The sequence below is a fragment of the Oncorhynchus gorbuscha genome, linkage group LG02, assembly GCF_021184085.1.
Source record: "Oncorhynchus gorbuscha isolate QuinsamMale2020 ecotype Even-year linkage group LG02, OgorEven_v1.0, whole genome shotgun sequence".
In the NCBI taxonomy this organism is placed as follows: Eukaryota; Metazoa; Chordata; class Actinopteri; order Salmoniformes; family Salmonidae; genus Oncorhynchus; species Oncorhynchus gorbuscha.
The window spans coordinates 107,513,947-107,528,103 of NC_060174.1; the positions used below are offsets into that span (position 1 = coordinate 107,513,947).

Consider the following 14,157-nt stretch of genomic DNA (forward strand, 5'->3'; position numbering starts at 1 on the left):
AGGACCTAGAGCCGGGGTCCTGGAGGGAGAGGAGGAGCAGGCAGGACCTAGAGCCGGGGTCCTGGGAGGGAGAGGAGGAGCAGGCAGGACCTAGAGCCGGGGTCCTGGGAGGGAGAGGAGGGCAGACAGGACCTAGAGCCGGGGTCCTGGGAGGGAGAGGAGGAGCAGGCAGGACCTAGAGCCGGGGTCCTGGGAGGGAGAGGAGGAGCAGGCAGGACCTAGAGCCGGGGTCCTGGGGGGAGAGGAGGAGCAGACAGGACCTAGAGCCGGGGTCCTGGAGGGAGAGGAGGAGCAGGCAGGACCTAGAGCCGGGGTCCTGGAGGGAGAGGAGGAGCAGGCAGGACCTAGAGCCGGGGTCCTGGAGGGAGAGGAGGAGCAGGCAGCACCTAGAGCCGGGGGCCCGGAGTCCTGGAGGGAGAGGAGGAGCAGACAGGACCTAGAGCCGGGGTCCTGGAGGGAGAGGAGGAGCAGGCAGGACCTAGAGCCGGGGTCCTGGAGGGAGAGGAGGAGCAGACAGGACCTAGAGCTGGGGTCCTGGGGTCCTGGAGGGAGAGGAAGAGCAGGCAGCACCTAGAGCCGGGGGCCTGGGGTCCTGGGGGGAGAGGAGGAGCAGACAGGACCTAGAGCTGGGGTCATGGGGTCCTGGGGGGAGAGGAGGAGCAGGCAGGACCTAGAGCCGGGGTCCTGGGGTCCTGGAGGGAAAGGAAGAGCAGACAGGACCTAGAGCCGTGGTCCTGGGGTCCTGGAGGGAGAGGAAGAGCAGGCGGCACCTAGAGCCGGGGGCCTGGGGTCCTGGGGGGAGAGGAGGAGCAGGCAGGACCTAGAGCCGGGGTCCTGGGGTCCTGGGGGGAGAGGAGGAGCAGACAGGACCTAGAGCCGGGGTCCTGGGGTCCTGGAGGGAGAGGAAGAGCAGACAGGACCTAGAGCCGGGGTCCTAGGGTCCTGGAGGGAGAGGAAGAGCAGGCAGCACCTAGAGCCGGGGGCCTGGGGTCCTGGGGGGAGAGGAGGAGCAGGCAGGACCTAGAGCCGGGGTCCTGGAGGGAGAGGAGGAGCAGACAGGACCTAGAGCTGGGGTCCTGGGGTCCTGGAGGGAGAGGAAGAGCAGGCAAGCAAGACCTGGGGGGAGAGGAGAGCCGGGGGCCTGGGGTCCTGGGGGGAGAGGAGGAGCAGACAGGACCTAGAGCCGGGGGCCTGGAGTCCTGGAGGGAGAGGAGGAACAGACAGGACCTAGAGCCGGGGTCCTGGAGGGAGAGGAGGAGCAGGCAGGACCTAGAGCCGGGGTCCTGGAGGGAGAGGAGGAGCAGACAGGACCTAGAGCTGGGGTCCTGGAGGGAGAGGAAGAGCAGGCAGCACCTAGAGCCGGGGGCCTGGGGTCCTGGGGGGAGAGGAGGAGCAGGCAGGACCTAGAGCCGGGGTCCTGGAGGGAGAGGAGGAGCAGACAGGACCTAGAGCCGGGGTCATGGGGTCCTGGGGGAGAGGAGGAGCAGGCAGGACCTAGAGCCGGGGTCCTGGGGTCCTGGAGGGAGAGGAAGAGCAGACAGGACCTAGAGCCGTGGTCCTGGAGGGAGAGGAAGAGCAGGCAGCAGCTAGAGCCGGGGGCCTGGGGTCCTGGGGGGAGAGGAGGAGCAGGCAGGACCTAGAGCCGGGGTCCTGGGGTCCTGGGGGGACAGGAGGAGCAGACAGGACCTAGAGCCGGGGTCCTGGGGTCCTGGAGGGAGAGGAAGAGCAGACAGGACCTAGAGCCGGGGTCCTAGGGTCCTGGAGGGAGAGGAAGAGCAGGCAGCACCTAGAGCCGGGGTCCTGGGGGGAGAGGAGGAGCAGACAGGACCTAGAGCCGGGGTCCTGGGGGGAGAGGAGGAGCAGGCAGGACCTAGAGCCGGGGTCCTGGAGGTAGAGGAGGAGCAGGCAGGATCTAGAGCCGGGGTCCTGGGGGGAGAGGAGGAGCAGGCAGCACCTAGAGCTGGGGTCCTGGGGGAGAGGAGGAGCAGACAGGACCTAGAGCCGGGGTCCTGGAGGGAGAGGAGGAGCAGGCAGCACCTAGAGCCAGGGTACTGGGGGGAGAGGAGGAGCAGACAGGACCTAGAGCCGGGGTCCTGGAGGGAGAGGAGGAGCAGACAGGACCTAGAGCCGGGGACCTGGGGGGAGAGGAGGAGCAGGCAGGACCTAGAGCCGGGGTCCTGGAGGGAGAGGAGGAGCAGGCAGCACCTAGAGCCGGGGTCCTGGGGTCCTGGGGGGAGAGGAGGAGCAGGCAGTAGAGGAGGAGAGGAGGAGCAGGCAGCAGCTAGAGCCGGGGTCCTGGGGGGAGAGGAGGAGCAGGCAGCACCTAGAGCTGGGGTCCTGGAGGGAGAGGAGGAGCAGACAGGACCTAGAGCCGGGGTCCTGGAGGGAGAGGAGGAGCAGACAGGACCTAGAGCCGGGGTCCTGGGGGGAGAGGAGGAGCAGACAGGACCTAGAGCCGGGGTCCTGGGGGGAGAGGAGGAGCAGACAGGACCTAGAGCCGGGTCCTGGGGGGAGAGGAGGAGCAGACAGGACCTAGAGCCGGGGTCCTGGAGGGAGAGGAGGAGCAGGCAGCACCTAGAGCCAGGGTCCTGGGGGGAGAGGAGGAGCAGACAGGACCTCGAGCCGGGGTCCTGGGGTCCTGGGGGGAGAGGAGGAGCAGACAGGACCTAGAGCCGGGGTCCTGGAGGGAGAGGAGGAGCAGGCAGCACCTAGAGCCGGGGTCCTGGGGGGAGAGGGGGAGCTGGCAGGACCTAGAGCCGGGGTCCTGGGGTCCTGGAGGGAGAGGAGAAGCAGACAGGACCTAGAGCCGGGGTCCTGGGGGAGAGGGGGAGCAGGCAGGACCTAGAGCCGGGGTCCTGGGGTCCTGGGGGAGAGGAGGAGCAGGCAGGACCTAGAGCCGGGATCCTGGGGGGAGAGGAGGAGCAGACAGGACCTAGAGCCGGGGTCCTGGAGGGAGAGGAGGAGCAGGCAGCACCTAGAGCCGGGGTCCTGGGGGGAGAGGAGGAGCAGGCAGGACCTAGAGCCGGGGTCCTGGGAGAGGAGGAGCAGACAGCACCTAGAGCCGGGGTCCTGGGGGGAGAGGAGGAGCAGACAGCACCTAGAGCCGGGGTCCTGGGGGAGAGGAGGAGCAGACAGGACCTAGAGCCGGGGTCCTGGAGGGAGAGGAGGAGCAGACAGGACCTAGAGCCGGGGTCCTGGAGGGAGAGGAGGAGCAGACAGGACTTAGAGCCGGGGTCCTGGAGGGAGAGGAGGAGCAGGCAGCACCTAGAGCCGGGGTCCTGGGGGGAGAGGAGGAGCAGACAGGACCTAGAGCCGGGGTCCTGGGGGGAGAGGAGGAGCAGACAGGACCTAGAGCCGGGGTCCTGGGGGGAGAGGAGGAGCAGACAGGACCTAGAGCCGGGGTCCTGGAGGGAGAGGAGGAGCAGACATGACCTAGAGCCAGGGTCCTGGAGGGAGAGGAGGAGCAGACAGGACCTAGAGCCGGGGGCCTGGAGGGAGAGGAGGAGCAGACAGGACCTAAAGCCGGGGTCCTGGAGGGAGAGGAGGAGCAGACAGGACCTAGAGCCGGGGGCCTGGAGGGAGAGGAGGAGCAGGCAGCACCTAGAGCCAGTGTCCTGGAGGGAGAGGAGGAGCAGGCAGCACCTAGAGCCGGGGTCCTGGGGGGAGAGGAGGAGCAGGCAGCACCTAGAGCCGGGGTCCTGGGGGGAGAGGAGGAGCAGGCAGCACCTAGAGCCGGGGTCCTGGGGTCCTGGGGGGAGAGGAGGAGCAGACAGGACCTAAAGCCGGGGTCCTGGGGTCCTGCGGGGAGAGGAGGAGCAGACAGGACCTAGAGCCGGGGTCCTGGGGTCCTGGAGGGAGAGGAGGAGCAGACAGGACCTAGAGCCGGGGTCCTGGAGGGAGAGGAGGAGCAGGCAGACCTAGAGCCGGGGTCCTGGAGGGAGAGGAGGAGCAGGCAGCACCTAGAGCCGGGGTCCTGGGGTCCTGGGGGAGAGGAGGAGCAGACAGGACCTAAAGCCGGGGTCCTGGGGTCCTGGGGGAGAGGAGGAGCAGACAGCACCTAGAGCCGGGGTCCTGGGGGGAGAGGAGGAGCAGGCAGCACCTAGAGCCGGGGTCCTGGGGTCCTGGGGGGAGAGGAGGAGCAGACAGGACCTAAAGCCGGGGTCCTGGGGTCCTGCGGGGAGAGGAGGAGCAGACAGGACCTAGAGCCGGGGTCCTGGGGTCCTGGAGGGAGAGGAGGAGCAGACAGGACCTAGAGCCGGGGTCCTGGGGTCCTGGAGGGAGAGGAGGAGCAGACAGGACCTAGAGCCGGGGTCCTGGAGGGAGAGGAGGAGCAGGCAGCACCTAGAGGCGGGGTCCTGGAGGGAGAGGAGGAGCAGGCAGGACCTAGAGCTGGGGTCCTGGGGGGAGAGGAGGAGCAGGCAGATTTTTGCTCACCGTTCTTGTGATCATTTTGACCCCACCGGGTGAGATCTTGCGTGGAGCCCCAGATCGAGGTTGTTTATCAGTCGTCTTGTATGTCTTCCATTTCCTAATAATTGCTCCCACAGTTGATTTCTTCAAACCAAGCTGCTTACCTATTACAGATAAAGTCTTCCCAGCCTGGTGCAGGTCTACAATTTTGCTTCTGGTGACAGCGCTATGGTCTTGGCCATAGTGGAGTTTGGAGTGTGACTGTTTGATGTTGTGGACAGGTGTCTTTTATACTGATAACAAGTTCAAACAGGTGCCATTAATACAGGTAACGAGTGGAGGACAGAGGAGCCTCTTAAAGAAGAAGTTACAGGTCTATGAGAGCCAGAAATCTTGCTTGTTTGTAGGTGACCAAATACTTATTTCCCACCACTGTGTATATATATAGTCAGTTATTTTTATATATATATATAAGGCCCAGTTGCGCAACTGAATGTATTCAACCGAAATATGTCTTGTGCATTTAACCCAACCCCTCTGAATCAGAGAGGTGCGGGGAGGGGGAGACACAGAGACAGGGAGAGGGAGGGGAGAGAGAGAGAGAGAGAGAGAGAGAGAGAGAGAGAGAGAGAGAGAGAGAGAGAGAGAGAGAGAGAGAGAGAGAGAGAGAGAGAGAGAGAGCGAGAGAGAGAGCGAGAGAGAGAGAGAGAGAGAGAGAGAGAGAGAGAGAGAGAGAGAGAGACAGAGAGAGAGAGAGAGAGAGAGTGTGTTTGTATACTGGGGAGTTGTAAATCTAGGAGAGAAGTATGAGAGACAGAAGTGACACGATTCGGCAGCTGTGGGGATAGAAACTCATTCATTAATGGTCACGCATGCAAACAGACACAGTGTGAACACAAACAGGAAGGTCCATTCCTATCCTCCTGGGGGGCAGGAGTTTAACTGAGCCTCTGTTTAACTGGGCCTCTGTATAACTGGGCCTATGTATAACTGGGCCTCTGTTTAACTGGGCCTCTGTATATCTGGGCCTCTGTTTAACTGGGCCTCTGTATATCTGGGCCTCTGTTGCCTCAACTCACCACTGTAACTGGGCCTCTGTATAACTGGGCCTCTGTATAACTGGGCCTCTGTTTAACTGGGCCTCTTTTGTCTCAACTCACCACTATAACTGGGCCTCTGTTTAACTGGGACTCTGTTTAACTGGGCCTGTGTTTAACTGGGCCTCTGTATAACTGGGCCTCTGTTTAACTGGGACTCTGTATAACTGGGCCTCTGTATAACTGGGCCTCTGTATAACTGGGCCTCTGTTTAACTGGGACTCTGTATAACTGGGCCTCTGTTTAACTGGGCCTCTGTATAACTGGGCCTCTGTTTAACTGGGCCTCTGTTTAACTGGGCCTCTGTATAACTGGGCCTCTGTATAACTGGGCCTCTGTTTAACTGGGCCTCTGTATAACTGGGCCTCTGTATAACTGGGCCTCTGTTTAACTGGGCCTCTGTTTAACTGGGCCTCTGTATAACCGGGCCTCTGTATATCTGGGACTCTGTTTAACTGGGGCTCTGTATAACTGGGCCTCTGTTTAACTGGGCCTCTGTTGACTCAACTCACCACTATAACTGGGCCTCTGTTTAACTGGGCCTCTGTTTAACTGGGTCTCTGTTTAACTGGGCCTCTGTTTAACTGGGCCTCTGTTGCCTCAACTCACCACTATAACTGGGCCTCTGTTTAACTGGGACTCTGTTTAACTGGGCCTGTGTTTAACTTGGCCTCTGTTTAACTGGGCCTCTGTATAACTAGGCCTCTGTATATCTGGGCCTCTGTTGCCTCAACTCACCACTATAACTGGGCCTCTGTATAACTGGGCCTCTGTATAACTGGGCCTCTGTTTAACTGGGCCTCTTTTGCCTCAACTCACCACTATAACTGGGCCTCTGTATAACTGGGCCTCTGTATAACTGGGCCTCTGTTTAACTGGGCCTCTTTTGTCTCAACTCACCACTATAACTGGGCCTCTGTTTAACTGGGACTCTGTTTAACTGGGCCTGTGTTTAACTGGGCCTCTGTATAACTGGGCCTCTGTATAACTGGGCCTCTGTATAACTGGGCCTCTGTTTAACTGGGTCTCTTTTGTCTCAACTCACCATTATAACTGGGCCTCTGTTTAACTGGGCCTCTGTATAACTGGGCCTCTGTTTAACTGGGCCTCTTTTGCCTCAACTCACCACTATAACTGGGCCTCTGTTTAACTGGGCCTCTGTATAACTGGCCTCTGTTGCCTACACTCATCACTATAACTGGGCCTTGTTTAACTGGGCCTCAGTTTAACTGGGCCTCTGTTTAACTGGGCCTCTGTATAACTGGGCATCTGTTGCCTCCACTCATCACTATAACTGGGCCTCTGTTTAACTGGGCCTCTGTTTAACTGGGCCTCTGTTTAACTGGGCCTCTGTTTAACTGGGCCTCTGTTTAACTGGGCCTCTGTTTAACTGGGCCTCTGTATATCTGGGCCTCTGTTGCCTCAACTCACCACTATAACTGGGCCTCTGTTTAACTGGGCCTCTGTATATCTGGGCCTCTGTTGCCTCAACTCACCACTATTACTGGGCCTCTGACTCCCTGGTGTGCAGTCTGTCTCTCCATTTGTCACTCAAATCTATAAAGTATAAATAGCACACACTTTAGATTAGAGGCTACAGAGAGACTAATGATTAGTAAATGGTTTATTAACGTGGGAGTAATGATTAATAAGTGGTGAACACAATTTATAAATGCCTTAGAAATGGTTAATTACGGACACGTAAGATAGAAACACGTATATTAGACAAATAAGAAAATCACCTGATAAATCCCTTACAGATGACCATTGGCTTATATAATACCTTATAACAGCCTAACCACATTTGTCTAATTAGTGCCTGTCATGTGTCGTCCCCCCCCTGCCCACGTAGCTGTTTAAATATGAGGCTATATATAATTCAATAGAAGAAAACACAGAGAGAGAAACGGCTAGTTCCCTTGTTGTTTTGACTGTATAAATGCAGCCAACGGCTACATTAAAGATCTCTCTCTATTTTATTCTATTCAATTCAATACAAGAACTACTTAGTGTTTTGTTCATGAGACTAGTTCATGTGGATTGATTTCCACGCTCACGAGCGTCCGTTTGACGACGTTGTGTATTCCTGTCTTTATGCCGAGACGGGCCACTCAGAGGCTTTTTGCTCCACCCATCAGGTAATGTTGGTGGGGAGATCAGGTAATGTTGGGGGGGTGATCAGGTAATGTTGGTGGGGGGGATCAGGTAATGTTGGGGGGTCCAGGTAATGTGGGGGGGGTCAGGTAATGGGGGGGGTCAGGTAATGTTAGGGGGGGGGGTCAGGTAATGTTGGGGGGGTCAGGTAATGTTGGGGGGGGATCAGGTAATGTTGGGGGGGGGGGGGTAATGTTGGGGGGGGGGGGGGGTCAGGTAATGTTGGGGGGGGTCAGGTAATGTTGGGGGATCAGGTAATGTTGGGGGGGTCAGGTAATGTTGGGGGGATCAGGTAGTGTTGGGGGGGGTCAGGTAATGTTGGGGGGATCAGGTAGTGTTGGGGGGATCAGGTAGTGTTGGGGGGGATCAGGTAATGTTGGGGGGTCAGGTAATGTTGGGGGGATCAGGTAATGTTGGGGGGGGAAATCAGGTAATGTTGGGGGGGGATCAGGTAATGTTGGATGGGGGGGGATCAGGTAATGTTGGGGGGGATCAGGTAGTGTTGGGGGTCAGGTAATGTTGGGGGGATCAGGTAATGTTGTGGGGGATCAGGTAATGTTCAGGTAATGGGGGGATCAGGTAATGTTGGGGGGAATCAGGTAATGTTGGGGGATCAGGTGGGGGGATGTTGTTGGGGGATCAGGTAATGTTGGGGGGGGGATCAGGTAATGTTGGGGGGGATCAGGTAATGTTGGGGGGGGTCAGGTAATGTTGGGGGGTCAGGTAATGTTGGTAATGTTGGGGGGGAATCAGGTAATGTTGGGGGGTCAGGTAATGTTGGGGGGGGGATCAGGTAATGTTGGGGGGGATCAGGTAATGTTGTTGGGGGGATCAGGTAATGTTGGGGGGGGTCAGGTAATGTTGGGGGGGATCAGGTAATGTTGGGTGGGGGATCAGGTAATGTTGGGGGGATCAGGTAATGTTGGGGGGGTTTCAGGTAATGTTGGGGGGAAATCAGGTAATGTTGAAGGGGGAATCAGGTAATGTTGGGGGGGGATCAGGTAATGTTGGGGGGTTCAGGTAATGTTGGGGGGTGATCAGGTAATGTTGGGGGGATCAGGTAATGTTGGGGGGTCAGGTAATGTTGGGGGGGATCAGGTAATGTTGGGGGGAATCAGGTAATGTTGGGGGAATCAGGTAATGTTGGAGGGGTCAGGTAATGTTGGGGGGGAATCAGGTAATGTTGGGGGGATCAGGTAATGTTGGGGGGGGATCAGGTAATGTTGGGGGGTCAGGTAATGTTGGGGGGAATCAGGTAATGTTGGGGGGATCAGGTAATGTTGGGTGGGGGATCAGGTAATGTTGGGGGGGGGGGGTCAGGTAATGTTGGGGGAATCAGGAATGTTGGGGGGATCAGGTAAGTGTTGGGGGGGATCAGTTAATGTTGGGGGTGATCAGGTAGTGTTGGGGGGGGATCAGGTAATGTTGGGGGATCAGGTAATGTTGGGGGGTCAGGTAATGTTGGGGGAATCAGGTAATGTTGGGGGAATCAGGTAATGTTGGGGGGAATAGGGGGCAAAAATCAGTCTCAAATGTTGAAGGGGGGATCAGGTAATGCTGGCCTTCTAGGCAGAATGTTGCAAAGGTCAAAATGTTGGGGGGAATAGGTAATCTTGGGGGGGGGCCAATAAAAATAAAATAAAGATGGACAGGGGAACTCAGGTGCAAATGTCATGGGGTGGGAATCATGGAATGTAGCTACTTTGAAGGGGTATAAAATGTTAGGGGGGATCACACTAATCTTTTGGTTACTACATGAATCCATATGTGTTATTCAGGTAATTTGGGGGGTCAGGTCACTATTATTCTACAACGTCAGAAAATAGTTTTACAAAAAATGTTATAGAAATAGTACCTTAAAAACACCAGTCTCAAAGTTAACAGTGAAGAGGTAGGCATGTCTGGCCGTTTGAGGCAGAGTTGCAAAGAAAAAGTCATATCACAGACTGGCCAATAAAAATAAAATATCAAGATGGACAGAGGGATCTTATTTACTATGATTTTAAGGCAAAAGTGTAGCTACTTTGAAGTATCTAAAGTATAAAATATATTTAACACTTCTTTTGGTTACTACATGAATCCATATGTGTTATTTCATAGTTTCGATGTCCTCACTATTATTCTACAACGTAGAAAATAGTTTAAAAAAATATAGAAAAACCATTGAATTGGTAGACCTGTTACAGATCATCCATTAATTAAAGCCTGTTACAGATCATCCATTAAGGTTTGACCTGGTAGTGTTACAGATCATCCATTAATTAAGATCATCCATTAATTAAGGCCTTATTTAGATCATGATTTTAATTAAAGGCTAAACTGATCTTAGATCAGCACTCATACAATGAGAGAAGGGGAACATAGTTGATATACACCTTTACAGATCATCCATTAATTAAGGCCTGTTATAGATCATCCATTAAGGCCTGTTATAGATCATCCATTAAGGCCTGTTATAGATCATCCATTAATTAAGGCCTGTTATAGATCATCCATTAATTAAGGCCTGTTATAGATCATCCATTAATTAAGGCCTGTTATAGATCATCCATTAATTAAGCCCTGTTATAGATCATCCATTAATTAAGGCCTGTTATAGATCATCCATTAATTAAGGCCTGTTATAGATCATCCATTAAGACCTGTTATAGATCATCCATTAATTAAGGCCTGTTATAGATCATCCATTAAGACCTGTTATAGATCATCCATTAAGGCCTGTTATAGATCATCCATTAAGGCCTGTTATAGATCATCCATTAATTAAGGCCTGTTATAGATCATCCATTAATTAAAGCCTGTTATAGATCATCCATTAATTAAGGCCTGTTACAGATCATCCATTAAGGCCCAGCATCCTACGCCTTATGGCCAAAAAGAAAAATCACCACATTATCCAGTATTCAAGGCCAACACATCCCTTTATACCAAGCAGTAGGCTATGACAGCTGGGACATTGTGACACAGTCATATAACAGCTAATCACTTTTGAACAACTGAGGGCTCTGCAAAGCAGTGGTATAACTACTAGGCCTACACTGTAGCAGCAACTGACTGGCATTTGAGAGAAAGACAGTAGACTAGCATCTGTCGTAATAGGCTAGTAGGTTAATGGTAATATGCTAGTAGGTTAATCAATGGTAACAGGCTAGTAGGTTAATGGTAACAGGCTAGTAGGTTAATGGTAATATGTTAGTAAGCTAATGGTAATAGGCTAGTAAGCTAATGGTAATAGGCTAGTAAGCTAATGGTAACAGGCTAGTAAGCTAATTGTAATAGGCTAGTAAGCTAGTGGTAATATGCAGGTAGGTTAATGGAATTAGGCTAGTTAGCTAATGGTAATAGGCTAGCAAGCTAATGGTAATAGGCTAGTAAGCTAATGGTAATAGGCTAGCAAGCTAATGGTAATAGGCTAGTAAGCTAGTGGTAATATGCAGGTAGGTTAATGGAATTAGTCTAGTTAGCTAATGGTAACAGGCTCGTAGGTTAATGTTAATAGGCTAGCAAGCTAATGGTAATAGGCTAGCATGCTAATGGTAATAGGCTAGTTAGCTAATGGTAATAGGCTAGCAAGCTAATGGTAATAGGCTAGTAAGTTAATGGTAATAGGCTAGTAAGCTAATGGTAATCTGCAGGTAGGTTAATGGTAATATGCAGGTAGGTTAATGGTAATATGCAGGTAGGTTAATGGTAATATGCAGGTAGGTTAATGGAATTAGGCTAGTAAGCTAATGGTAACAGGCTCGTAGGTTAATGTTAATAGGCTAGTAAGCTAATAGTAATAGGCTAGTAAGCTAGGGGTGTAGGTTGAAGTTGGTAGCACTCTAATGGTTGGATTTAATTAGGGTGTCTAGCCAGGACCAGTGTCAACTGTCAAGTCTCCTCTTCTATTCTGGTAACCTGAAAACAAGACTCCACTCTTTCTCTCTCACACACTTTGTTCCATCAGCTCAGCTGAAGTGGCTTTAGAGGTGTTCTCTCCATCACCAGTTGAGGTGGAAGAGAGAGGAGAACAGGAAAGTCTGTCTGTCTGCCTGCCTGTCATTCAGTCAGTTCTGTGGATCGTGTCCTCTTCACATGCTGGTGCTGTGAGAGTGTGTGAGAGTGCTACAGGGATCTCTCCTCAGTCTGACTCACTCACTCACTCACTCACTCACTCACTCACTCACTCACTCACTCACTCACTCACTCACTCACTCACTCACTCACTCACTCACTCACTCACTCACTCACTCACTCACTCACTCACTAAACGAGACGTTAAAAACACCTCAGAGAGAGAGAGATGGGGGTGGAGAGATGAGAGAGAGAATAATCTGCTGTCCACACACCCTAAATCCGCAGCCTCTTCCTCTTCCACAATCTCACGTCGCAGCTCTGCCAACATTCTACTGTACTCATACTGTCACTTCACTGCGCGTCAAACTCCGGAGGGACAGAGAGACCGGACACATTTTTGGGGGGACGAGAGAAAGAAGGAATGCGAGAATGAAGAAGAATAAATACTATTGAGAGTTTTTTATATTTTTTATTCTCAAGCAAATTAACCGAGGAAACTACTTGACCTGTGGCCTCAGAGAGAGGGGAAGTGTGTCCTGTCTCCCACTTCGAAACGACGTTGTGCAAGACGTCTAACTGAAAAATGTATTATTTTGGTGGCGTTTTACGAGAGGTTCTTTCTTTTCTGAAAGGCCGGTGTTTTTGTTTATTAGCCGAGGCCGTGTTCGTGTGTTTGTTGTTTTCTTCTGTCAAAGCAGAGGAAGAGTGTCCGTTATCCTGTATCTGTGTCAGAGACTCCGGGACGGTGACCTGCCGGGATGCCGAACACACTGAGTTACCGGGTGACATACCTGCCTGGGCGACCACGTTAATACTCAGGGGGAACAACATCTCAACGTTACCGGGAGGAGCGTTCTCCACGAATAACGGGACAGAACTCGAACTAACGACCCTCTCACTGTCACATAACGGGATCATGGTGATCGAGGCCGACGCTTTCACGGGACTACCCAGGTTGAATTTACTCGATTTGAGCCACAACCCGTTGGTGTATATTTCGGCCCGGGCGTTTCACGGACTGCGGGAGCTCCGTTCTCTTTACCTGAACAACTCGCTCCTTGCTCCAGCCGTGGCGCAGCTCTCCAACGCGCTGCAGGGCACCGACACGTTACGCAACCTCCACCGGCTGGAGCTGTCAGGAAACCGATTGAAAACCATACCCATCTCACGGTTGGACGCGTTCAACCTCCACACTTTAGTTCTCACCAACAATTCCATCGAGAACATCGGTAAAGATAACATATCTAGTTTGTACCGTCACAAGAGAGTGCGCATTTATCTGTCACTAAATCCTTTCAGGTGTAACTGTGAACTCGAGTCCTTCTACCTCTGGTTAAAGAACTCTTCCCAATGTGTGGACGCCGCGCGGCTCCTGTGCGCTGAGCCTGATGCCAAAAAGGGGATTCCACTGGAGCGGTTACGCGGTGAGGACGTGAATTGTCTCAATGAGAACTTGGAGGCTGTGTCCTACGTGTTCCTAGGGATAGTCATGGCGCTGATCGGTATTGTATTCCTCATGGTGCTCTATCTAAACCGGAGAGGCATCAAACGGTGGCTCAACAACATCCGTGATGCGTGCCGCGACCAGATGGAAGTGTACCATTACCGGTACGAGCAGGACTCCGATCCCCGGTTGGCTAACGTCGCCGTTTAATGTTTAACGTTCACTCCCTCAATCTATGCCATTATCAATCGTTGTTTTATGTACAGAGTAAACTGTTTCATGAACGGAAGAGCAATTAGTATCCGTTTTGTTCTCAACTGATATCAACTGTAGTTGTTTCTAATATGTAGCCAATGATTTGGAAAGCAACAGACTTCATTATCCAGGAGGGACAAATACAATGTGCGTTCAAAAGCAGTGATCAATATGGAAACTTTATTGTAAATATCTGTTTGAATTATACATTTCTGTAAATATACAATGTACAACACACAAAAAAAGAAAACATGCTTATCTTCCATCATGGAGACATGAGAGCACATAAGACTAGTTAAAATATAGATGTACAGTAGGACGGTTTAGTTGTGACTACTTTCGACAACAGAATAAATAGTTTGAGTTCCTCCTACAGATGATTCTAAACGACTGTATCAGTATGTAAATACATGTATAAACTGTAATTACAGTAGAAAATGTATCTATTCAATAAAACAATTGAGAATTATTAATGGGATTAATGTATGTTGAGCAGCAAGGTCACCCGCGATGCAAGTCAATATTCAATGTCCATCCATGTCTGGGGATGTCGGGAGATGACGTGGAAACCTCTTGTGCCAAAGGTCGCATGTTCGAATCCACTGATACAAAGTTGTTTTTGTTTGTTGTTGATTTAAGCCAATCCTAAACCATAAAACCTTCATTGAACTATTCAGAGTTAATACCAAACCTTAACCTTCAACAACCTTCAACAACTTCGAAATGAGACGTTTGAGA

General features: G+C 52.4%; 1 protein-coding gene across 1 annotated transcript; it reads left to right on the top strand.

Annotated features, from left to right (window-relative positions):
• The first annotated feature begins 12,037 nt into the window (after positions 1-12,037).
• Positions 12,038-13,768, top strand: LOC124015221 (trophoblast glycoprotein-like). Its single transcript, XM_046330273.1, has one exon. It carries the CDS (start codon positions 12,304-12,306, stop codon positions 13,372-13,374), a length of 1,071 nt encoding a protein of 356 aa, XP_046186229.1. The 5' UTR covers positions 12,038-12,303; the 3' UTR covers positions 13,375-13,768.
• Positions 13,769-14,157: the final 389 nt, after the last annotated feature.

Coding starts and splice junctions, on each gene's coding strand:
- LOC124015221 (XM_046330273.1), top strand. CDS start 12,304: ATGTATTATTTTGGTGGCGTTTTACGAGAGGTTCTTTCTTTTCTGAAA.